Here is an 11,609-nt window from a genome sequence, read left to right as displayed (position 1 = left end):
AAACATGAGTGTCAGGCTGTGATAAAAATAACCGGTTACTTGCTACAGAACAACACCAGTGCAGTTTGCACTCTTAAAAACTTGTGCGACTGAGCACATGTGAGCACATGCATTAATGCTACAAGAGTTTTTGAACCCTTTGAGTAAAAAAGGTCATATTGTTTGCTACTCAATCCTTTTCGAGCATGTTGAAAGGTTGAGCATGTAATATTGTCTCTTGAGAGCACTTCAAACAGGCATGTCATCACTCAAGCTCCGCCCAGTAAACATCACACTTTTTGATGCTCCGCCTAGAAATAGTAAAAGCGTAAACACTCTGTGAACACACTGTATCAGCTTATCAGATGAGATGCACGTAACCGTCCATGGTGTCCACAGAACAATTCAGTCGAAAAGCCCACCTGGAAAGGAGGATACACCTTTACACTGAGCAGTGATGCATTTGTAATGTAAATGGATGAGAAAAATGAGGAGCGACGGACTGAAAGTTGTTTTCATGCTTTGTCTTGCTTTCGTCACTACAGGAGGAAAAAGTTTTGAAAGTAAAGGTAAGAAATAATTGTTTGACTAATGTTCTTCAGTGTACAGTTACATGCATTTCATGACTTTTTACTTATTCCTGTGATGATAAAGCTGCATTTTCAGCATCATTACTCCAGTCTTCAGTGTCACATGATCCTTCAGAAATCATTCTGATATGATGATCAATAAACATTTATTATTATTATTATTATCATCAAATGTTGAAAACAGTTGTGCTGCTTAATATTTTTGTGGAAACAGTGATACACTACCATTCAAAAGATTACAAATATCAGGAAAAACTAAACAAATTAAAACTTTAATTCATAAATGACCCATTAAATTGCTCAAAAGTGACAGTAAAGGCATTTATAATGTTACCAAATATTTACTTTTTTTTTTAAATGCTGTTCTTTTGAATTTTATATTCATCAAAGATCCACAAAAAATTAAAATGAAGATTAAGCTGCAAAAATTCAACATGATAATAAGAACTATTATTAATAATTGACCACCAACAAATACATTTTCTATTTTGAATTTAGAAAGCTTTGAAATATGCATTAATTTTATACAATCATCTTATGTAATATATAGTTTTATATATTGAACTTCTTAAATTGAAAAAATACTTAGTCCAAAAAAGAAAAAGAAATGTTTCCGCCTGTGCTTCTTGTACTTGTGCTTATTACAAAATGAACTTACAATTTACAATTGTCTTTGAATAATGCTGACAATGCTTTCAACTTTATATAATATGATTGTTCAGTGTCCCAGTTACTCCGAGACGAAACAGAGGATCTTAAATGTTTTGTGGAGGGAAAAAAGGATCTCACTTGCTTCTGGGAAGTGGAGGAAGCGAGGAATGATCAATATACCTTCATGTATTCATACGAGTAAGTGACCTGTTTAAGGACCAAAGCTATAATCAATCTGTTTTTCTTTCTTTTTTTAATTTTGCATTTAAATTTTTCCTTAGAAATTGATATAACACACACTGGTCCCATTTTAAAATATTGGTCTTGAAAGACAGTGTATAATATTATTAATCATGTCAGTTCAGTTAAATGGTCCCATTAAAACCTCAATCAACGTTATTTCTTCTTTTCATATGTCTTCAGGAATGAGAAGAAGATGCCTTGTGTGGTTTCCTCTCGTTTTTTATTGGCCAGTAACAAAACCGTCTTCTTCTGCAAACTGCCCAAAACCCTGTTCTTCACGGCTCTTGACGTGCAGGTTTTCCGTGATGGCCGGACTCTCTATAATCGCAGCCTCAGAGCTGAGAACATCAGTAAGTTTATTAAAAGTAATACTTGAAGAAAATACTAAGCAGAATGCAGGTATAGCCCTCTACACGTTTAAAGTCAACATGAAACAGAAGTTGCGATAGGCTTTTCTTCGCTACTGTGATGTACACTCACCTAAAGAATTATTAGGAACACCTGTTCAATTTCTCATTAATGCAATTATCTAATCAACCAATCACATGGCAGTTGCTTCAATGCATTTAGGGGTGTGGTCCTGGTCAAGACAATCTCCTGAACTCCAAACTGAATGTCAGAATGGGAAAGAAAGGTGATTTAAGCAATTTTGAGCGTGGCATGGTTGTTGGTGCCAGACGGGCCGGTCTGAGTATTTCACAATCTGCTCAGTTAATTGAGCGTCAGCGTCAGTTCTGGCAGGCCAGGTAGTCAAGACGCTGCTAATGCTGTTTGCTAACAACACTGTCCCGTCAGCTGATCTGCTCCAGCTGAGCTGCATTAGCTTGTTAACTCCCCTCGCTGCTCAATGGCCAAAGCTCAAACAAGGCGCCCTATTTAAAGCACATTCAGTTTGCTCATACATGCTTGCTGCTTGCTTCTGCTGCCCGCCACCTCCCCAGCTCCTCCTTATGCATAACGTGGCATTGCTTATGTCATGTTGCCTGCTCTGTTCACAGGGGGGATATTTTAGCTCTCACAGTCCTAAACTGTGAGCGTTCCCTAATGCTGCTGCTGCTGTCCTCTGACTCTCTGCTATTTCATGGTGCTCATGAAAGGTCAGAGGACTCCCTGAACAGAGCCATACCGCCAAATTTCAATTCCGGAACATCAACTTGTTTGCAATCTATTCAATGAAAATTCTTTATTTTTATTGTCTGTGTGTTCTTGACTTAATGGACCTGACAGAACTGGGATTTTCACGCACAACCATTTCTAGGGTTTACAAAGAATGGTGTGAAAAGGGAAAAGCATCCAGTATGCGGCAGTCCTGTGGGCGAAAATGCCTTGTTGATGCTAGAGGTCAGAGGAGAATGGGCCGACTGATTCAAGCTGATAGAAGAGCAACTTTGACAGAAATAACCACTCGTTACAACCGAGGTATGCAGCAAAGCATTTGTGAAGCCACAACACGCACAACCTTGAGTCGGATGGCCTACAACAGCAGAAGACCCCACCGGGTACCACTCATCTCCACTACAAATAGGAAAAAGAGGCTACAATTTGCACGAGCTCACCAAAATTGGACAGTTGAAGACTGGAAAAATGTTGCCTGGTCTGATGAGTCTCGATTTCTGTTGAGACATTCAGATGGTAGAGTCAGAATTTGGCGTAAACAGAATGAGAACATGGATCCATCATGCCTTGTTACCACTGTGCAGGCTGGTGGTGGTGGTGTAATGGTGTGGGGGATGTTTTCTTGGCACACTTTAGGCCCCTTAGTGCCAATTGGGCATCGTTTAAATGCCACGGCCTATCTGAGCATTGTTTCTGACCATGTCCATCCCTTTATGACCACCATGTACCCATCCTCTGATGGCTACTTCCAGCAGGATAATGCACAATTATAATAATATAATGCATAATGTCACAAAGCTCGAATCATTTCAAATTGGTTTCTTGAACATGACAATGAGTTCACTGTACTAAAATGGCCCCCACAGTCACCAGATCTCAACCCAATAGAGCATCTTTGGGATGTGGTGGAACGGGAGCTTCGTGCCCTGGATGTGCATCCCACAAATCTCCATCAACTGCAAGATGCTATCCTATCAATATGGGCCAACATTTCTAAAGAATGCTTTCAGCACCTTGTTGAATCAATGCCACGTGGAATTAAGGCAGTTCTGAAGGCGAAAGGGGGTCAAACACTGTATTAGTATGGTGTTCCTAATAATCCTTTAGGTGAGTGTATATTCGAGTGAAACTGCTTCTCGAACAGGAAGTTTGGGGGGCGGGACTTGATTTTGTTTATGTGGAATTGATTGAATGGTTGTGGTTTGCTATTGGTGGATCTCATGTGAGTGACAAGTTGCCCCGTCCTCACACCAGTAAACACATGATCAGAGAAGAGAACAGATGTTAGAGGAAGGGGAAGTTATTTTGATTAAAGATCACAAGGGCACATGAATTTAAAAAAAAAATTATAATACGCACAGATAAATAATTTATGATGAATAAATTCAAGTCATTTGATTTCATGCTGACTTGAAGACATTTTCCAATGCCTTTCCTTTCACAGTATTTGTAGATCCTCCCAGAAACCTGACGGTCATGAGCTCAGGGAAGGAAGGGCAGTTGAACGTGAGCTGGCTGCCTCCTCTGCTCAAATACATGGATGACAGTATGATATACGAGGTCAGATACGCAGTGGAGGGAAGTCACATGGGCAAGGTGTGTGTTCTTTATTGTTTTTCATGAGACCGTTAGTGTAGTTTGAATAAGCCGAAGCAGTGTGTATCTTGGTCAAACTCAGCAGTGAGTTGTCTTTTGAAGGTGGAGGAGATAATGGCCAGCACCATGCTGGTTTTGCGTGACTTGCAGTCCAGCACCAGATACAAGGTGTGGGTCCGTGTCAAACTCGACGGCGTCTCCTTCAAGAGCCACTGGAGTTCTTGGACCGATCCTGTGTTTGCAGACACGCTGCCAAGCGGTATGTGGATCTGAATGCTTTTCGAAAGTACAATCAACAAGTAAAAAATATGAAAGCCCATTTCCACCACATAAAAACAAATCATGCTTTTGTTAATCATAATTATGACAAAGTCTCATAATTATGACATAAAAAGGCGAAATTATGATTTAGTCATAAATGACTAATCAAAACAATGACAAAAAGTTTCAATTATGAAATATAAAGTCATAATTTTGACTTTCTCTCGTAATTTGTACAATCTCATAATTAGCATTTAGTATGTCAAAATTATGACCTAAAAAGTTGAAATTGACAAAGTCTAAATTATGATTTAAAGTCAAATGACATAAAAAGTCGAAATTATGGTATAGAAAGTCAAAAATTTTTCTGTTATAAAAGATATGACTTAGTATGTAATCATTTTGACTTTGTCATAATTATGACACAAAAATGACTTAGTATGTCATAATTTCGACTTAAAGTCATAAATATGAGATAGTCAAATTTGACAGTCATAATTAAATAAGTCAAAATGATTACATACCAAGTCATAATCATGAGATGTAAAGTCAAAATTATGACCTAAAAAGTCGAAATTAAGAAAATAATGGAAAGTCATATTTTTTTATCTCATAACTTCACATTTTTTATCTCATAATTATGATTTACTGTCAGAATTTAGATTTTATTTAGAATTATGAATGTGCCATAATTTAAACTTTTATCTCAATTTCTAATTATCTAACAGTACAATTAATTATCTCATAATAAAAGGTAAAATTGTGACATTACTGTCATAATATATTTTGTCATAATTATGACATAAAAAGTTTCCATTTTAATATTCCAACTTTTATTTTTTATAGTTAAGATTTACAAAAGCATGATATTTCTTCTACGCGGGCTTCCATAAAAACATTTTAATCCAATTCAAATTTGTTTTTATAGCTTTTTTCACAGTATACATTGTTTCAAAGCGGCTTTACAGAAATTCATGATGTAAATGTTTATAATCTTCATGCTTTACAGTCGCATTTAGCAGATTAGAACTGGGTAATAATATAGTTGACATTTTGAGACGATACAAGCTGTCAATCCCTTGAGATTTGCTATATAGTATAAACAGTATCGCCATACCATAGACATCAGTGTTTATATCCAAACTATAAACTTTTATCCCAGTACTTCTGGGATCATTTTAATATTTGTAACAGAAATAATGATAATGTTTCATATCTACACCTGACCACTGCTCTCTCTGGCTCAGCACATGTGCCGGTGAGGCTTTAATAGACACAGAATCATGCTGTCATTTAGGAATGAGGAATAAGTTTTTGTTTCTCTTTTTGTAACAGACATGGATCCGCTGATCGTGTTACTGGTGCTTTTCATCGGACTGATCCTCTGCCTGCTGTCTCTGACTGTGATTCTGTCCCACCACAAGTCAGTTCTCACAAATACACACTTAATGAGAACATACAATACCATATTGTTTTTGTATCATGTTAATGTTAATGTTTTATATAATGTATAAAATAATCACTTCAGACTAACCATAACCCATTCTCGAAGAAAACATTTAACTTTTTTTCAGAATAACCTTTGACAATCGGTTATTTCACATTAGCATCTGGGGACATTTTTCTACCCAGTATAGTGAAGTACAGTAAATGGTAATGGTTATCAAGTATGGTTGCTTGTGTAGGAAAGGCTGTGTAGGTAATAGATATTGTAATGATCAGTATACACTGTAACAATGCAAACACCACTTTCTACTATGAACAAGTGAATCATGAATCGATTCTGTGCACATTACAGGTTTCTTCTGAAGAAACTGTGGCCTGACATCCCCACACCAGAGCACAAGTTTCCAGGACTCTTCACAGTCTACAAAGGGGATTTCAAGGTAATTCATGCATGGTTTCAATTGATTGTCACTGCACCACTTACACGGTACCATGTATAATTTAAAGGGTTAGTTCACCCCAAAATGAAAATTCTGTCAGTAATTACTCACCCTCATGTTGTTCCAACCCCGTAAGACCTTCGTTCATCTTCGGAACACAAATTAAGATATTTTTGATTAAATCTGAGAGCTGGATCACTCCTCCATAGACTTCTAAGGGACTGAAACTTGCTGGCCCAGAAAATTTATTAAAGAGATCGTTAATATAGTCCAAGTGACTCCAGTGGCTCAATCTTAAGTTTATCAAGCGACGAGAATACTTTTTGTGCGCTAAAACACTACGTGAACTCACTCGAGGCCCAGAGAGAAGGAAATGAATAGTGGAATAAAGTCATTATTTTTGTGTTTTTATTCCACTATTCATTTCCTTCTCTCTGGGCCTCGAGTGAGTTCACGTAGTGTTTTAGCGCAGCGCGTCTGTGTTGCAGGTCACCACAGGCTCACTATTGGCCGACGCTGGTCATGTGTGTGATGCGTGTGACGTACAACACAGAAGCGTGACGTACAACACACCTGCTTTGTTGCTCATTATGTTGGTTTCCCCTATCCTGTAGACCTGATTGCCTTATTGGGTTAATTGATTGAATTAGGCCTTATTAGGTTAAATGAATTTTCTCTGATTATGGGTGGTACTTAACTTATAATGTGGTGTTATTCTCATTCTCTTTGTTACTTTGCCCTGAAGAAGACCACTTGTTGGTCGAAACATGTTGGCTCGTGTATTTTTTAAATGATTTAAGCCATACTAAATAAAGGCTTTTTAAATTTATCCTGGGTGCCTGGGACCTGTTTTTCATTTCTTTGGATGTTTTTCCCTACCCCAAGAGCACCTATCACGGACTTTATAACTTTACCTGAGCGCCTGGTTGAACCTCTTCATTAACCCTTTAACATGTTGTAACAAAATTGAAAATAAATGGTTTCTAAACTGTGATTGGTAGAGGAGTAAATGAAAAGTTATACAGGGTTTGGTTCAGGTTGATCGGGACACTTTTTCCCTGTCATCTCAATGGCAAAAAGTGTCCCAGTCAACCTGAATTCACCCTTTGTTTTGAAAGAAATTGATACTTTTTATTCAGCAAGGATGCCTTAAATTTATAAAAAGTTTAACCTATACAACAAATTAATGTTTATTATCAATTTTTAGTCAAGTCAGTAAAGGACAATGGGCGTTTTTGGGCCATTGAAGGGCACTTCAGGAAGGGGACATCATTTGTAGGGATGTTCCAAACGAAAGTGAATACTTGAATCCCTTCACGAAGCGCACTTCCACAAGTCCGTTAGTGAAGGGTACACACGACGGTCACTTTAAAGAAGCAGTTTTATCTGTCATGGTCATATGACCCAGGGTGGCGGGTCCTCGCGATTCAGTTTAAATCTAGTGAGAGTTCAGGTTAACATAAAGATTTTGTTTGTGATGTTTTACACACATTTATGTCATGCATTTCATATTAAGTTTAAAGCGGCTTCATAAGTAAGAAATGAGTTATGTTAGGTAGTGTTGAGTTGTTAATTTAAGTTATAACACGGCTCTGTGGAATACTTGATTCTGATTGGTCAATTGCGCCATCCAGCGGAATGTTATTCCCAGATAACAACTGCTGAAAACAGATCAAACAGGCTCATCCGGGTCACTGAAGTCAGCAGTGCTAAACGCTTGCTAGGAATGTTTTTTCTTCGTGGAAATTATGCTTTTGGTGACCTAAAAAAATATGAAACCTCAGTCAAATTAATATTTTGTGTAGTTATTTAATTATGCCATCCAGTATTGTGGACTCACTCTCTCTTGTTTCATACAAACGCAACTGCTGCCATTTTGTGACTATTGTTTTGTACACTGTTTGATTATGAGATACAAACAGGTACGATTTTAAAACAGTTTAATCTGAAAGCAATATATCTTATCCCCATAATTATTTATAATAAGTGGTATGAATGTATACCGTATCTCTTAAATGTCTGGCTAGATGTACATCATCCCTTACTTAATTTAGAAATATAAAAATGTGTATTTATTTGCAACAATTATATTAACAGCAATGATTAGAAATTCCTGTTGTAAGAACAGCTAATGGATGCCGCGCTGAATTGTCATGTTAATATTCCAGGTGAAGACAATTAAGAAATTACGCTGTCTTTCATTTTCCCGCCAAGTTCCCTGTTCCCTCCAAAGGCTCTTCGGAGCGAGTAGGGCTCCAAAGGGCATCACTTCCGATTGAAATTCGCCCAATGTTAGCATTTGTCCTCCTGTCAAAAGCTGTATATGGGTAGGAAAAAGCTGACTGGAACTGCAAAATCACTGAAAAAAAGAGATCATTACTAGAAGTAGACGTTTAGTAATTAACTATTCTGTGTTTCCTCTGCCCTCAGGAGTGGATGAGCCAAAATAATGGGAGCATGTGGGGAAGATCAGTCCATGTGTTCACGGAGGAGCTTCACTCACCTGTGGAGGTTTTGTCCGAGGTTTCTCTGACCAGCTACGGCACGTCCCCGAGAGAGGAGAGGAAACCTGCGGTGGAGGTAAAGGAGAGCGAGCGCACGGATTCGGGATTAATGGGAGGGTGGCGAGAACCTCCTCACGCTCAGTGGCTCATGGAGCAACTGAGGGCGCTTCAAGAAAACCCAGAATCTCTCTCCCAGTCTACGTTACTGCAGTCACATGACACCTACGTGGCTCTCAATCAGAACTCACAGCATGTGGAAGAAGTTGCTGAGCGGCAGGTGGACGATGTCTTCGAGGAGACGTTACCGCTTCAGACGCTCTTTACCACTGAGGGAACGTCGTCTTTGAGCGCCTCACACTCCGACTTCGGCTCGCTCCCGCAGAGCTCGGGTTCTGGAAGACTGTCCTCGCAATCCAGCTTCGAGTATCCCAACCACACGTGGCCCCCCAAAGGCTGTGGATACACCTACATGGCAGTCGCAGACTCGGGGGTTTCCATGGACTACAGCCCGATGAGCTCCAGCAGGAACGCGGAGCTCGGGAAACATGGGATCTACACCAATGAATACAAAAACGAGATTTTTGGCAAGTGGCCATTCTCCAGTCAACATGTCGAATCTGGATACTGAAACCTTACCTCAGGATCTTACTGATTTCTGGTTGATGCATTTTGCTGAAGGACATTTGAAAACACTAGGATGTTTCAGGAGAAAAGAACATATTCCATCAGAAATAATAAGCTAAAATGATAGCATTACTATGGCAGCTGTTAATGAAATATTTTAGTACAGTGTATTATGTGCCACTAAAATACCAGTGGAGAGTTTCCATTTTTAATACATCAATTTTTGAATACATTAATTAGTGGCACTTTCCACATATAGGCCTCACTTCGATGTTCCTTAAAACAAAAATTATAGGCTAAATTTCATCAATTTAGCTTCCAAAATCTGTACTATGAATTATTAAATCATACATATTTTATATATACATACTAGGTTATATTGGTCAAATGATGACCTTTTTTTGTATATTCAGACTGTATTCAGACTTCACCAAATGTTTTTAACAGAATTGCAAAAATTACAAACTTTAGGCTACATAAATCTAAAACAAATAATATATTTTACTTGAGCTTGATTATCATAATTGATCAAATTAAGCATCACATTTGAAACAATGACATATATATATATATATATATATATATAAACCTATTTTTACCCTCTTTGTGGAAAGTGCCTGATTTGCAGCTCACATGTCATTTTGTTTTGGGTTTTCCAAGTCTAAATACGTCTTGTAAATTTTACATGTATTGTATATATATATTTGAATGTAAATAACAGTTTTTTTACTCTGTTTTTGTGGTTAGGGTTCGAGTAATTTGTTTATGTTACAGCAATTACAGTATGTTACAGTTGTTACAGTAATATGTTTATTTCAGATCTGTAAAACATTAAACCTATAGGAGGATATTGAGTTATTTGAAGGATAATTCATCCATCTGTCCATCCATCCATCCATCCATCCATCCATCATGCTTTATGTCCTTAGATGCCCTGTTTGCATTTTGATAGTTCTTCTGGTGTATTCTGGGAATGCTTGTATGGTTGACCATTTCTCATTGTTGACATTTGTAACCCATTTTACTTTCCTATTGTGGCATTTCTGAGTGGAACAGTGTAACGTAACTGTAGCAGACAGACTTGATTAGATCGTGAACAGTGGGCGTTCCATACGAGAGTTTGCAGTTGATTATAGAGGACTACACCCTTCCTGAAGCACCACTAGCACACAAACAGCTTTGGTGACATTAACTGAAAAAAGAAAGCACTTTGTACTCAAGATAAAATATTACAGACACTTTTCAGTTCTATTGAATAATGTGCACTGACAACCCATTCACAACAAAACCAGGAACGTGTATTAAGAAAGCTTCGATTACCTCACACAGACATGCACTGAAAATGTCAAAAACTTTAGCCTTTTATTTTCAAACCGGATTCAGACAATGATGGAGAGACTCAAGAAGAAGTGACAACATGTAGAAAGCAACAGGACATTTCTGAATTTATGTGTAGTTATCTTCTAGTCATTGATTAGCATATTCTGCCTTGATAACCTATAAATTGTGTTCCCGGGGGCGGAGTTTATGTAAATTTTAGGGTTGGTGATGTCACTAACCCGGGAGGAATGTTGTGTAGTCCCTACCAGCCGTTTGTGGTAGTCCTTAAAAAGCCATTTCTTTGAAAGAAAATATCTCCCTTTGCTTTGAACTTTGAGCGTCGTGACTTTGCAGATGTTGTTTATGCTCAAACATTACACACTAACTAAAGTTAAAAAAGTGAAATCATAATTAACCACCCCTTTAAGGTTTGTAATATGCAGTACGGTCAAATTACTGTACAGAAACCTTTTACTTTATAATAGCAGTTTAGTTTGTCTGCAACTATTTTTGTGTTCTATATTCTGTAATGTTGAACCAAATATGTTGAATTTGTAAAACAACGATGAGTTAACCAAGATGAATTGTTAATATGTAGTATGAAAACTACACTTTTAAAAATAAGGGTCCTAAAAGTGGGTTTCTCGCTGTGATGCAATTGAAGAACCTTTCATTAAACAGTTTTTAAAAGAACATTTTAATAATCTAAAGAACCTTTTTCCACTAAGGAACCTTTTGTTCAGTTGAAAGATTACATTTATGTTAGTGGCTCGAAGCCTCTGAGGAACCTTTATTTTTTTAAGAGTGTAGATAAAAAGCATAAAAAAGTTATTTCTGAC

The 11,609-nt window shown here is 37.6% G+C and overlaps 1 protein-coding gene across 1 annotated transcript; it reads left to right on the top strand.

The window, feature by feature from the left end:
* Positions 1 to 312: 312 nt before the first annotated feature.
* Positions 313 to 11,463, top strand: epor (erythropoietin receptor). The gene is made up of 8 exons (XM_084402241.1): positions 313 to 548; positions 1,292 to 1,418; positions 1,644 to 1,813; positions 4,024 to 4,175; positions 4,278 to 4,434; positions 5,772 to 5,859; positions 6,235 to 6,322; positions 8,753 to 11,463. The coding sequence occupies exons 1-8, from the start codon at positions 458 to 460 to the stop codon at positions 9,452 to 9,454; spliced, it is 1,575 nt and encodes a 524-aa protein (XP_084258367.1). The 5' UTR covers positions 313 to 457; the 3' UTR covers positions 9,455 to 11,463.
* Positions 11,464 to 11,609: the final 146 nt, after the last annotated feature.

The sequence above is a fragment of the Rutilus rutilus genome (assembly GCF_951802725.1).
Source record: "Rutilus rutilus genome assembly, chromosome: 1".
NCBI classification, from domain to species: domain Eukaryota; kingdom Metazoa; phylum Chordata; class Actinopteri; order Cypriniformes; family Leuciscidae; genus Rutilus; species Rutilus rutilus.
This window is presented reverse-complemented; position numbering and strand designations above follow the sequence as displayed.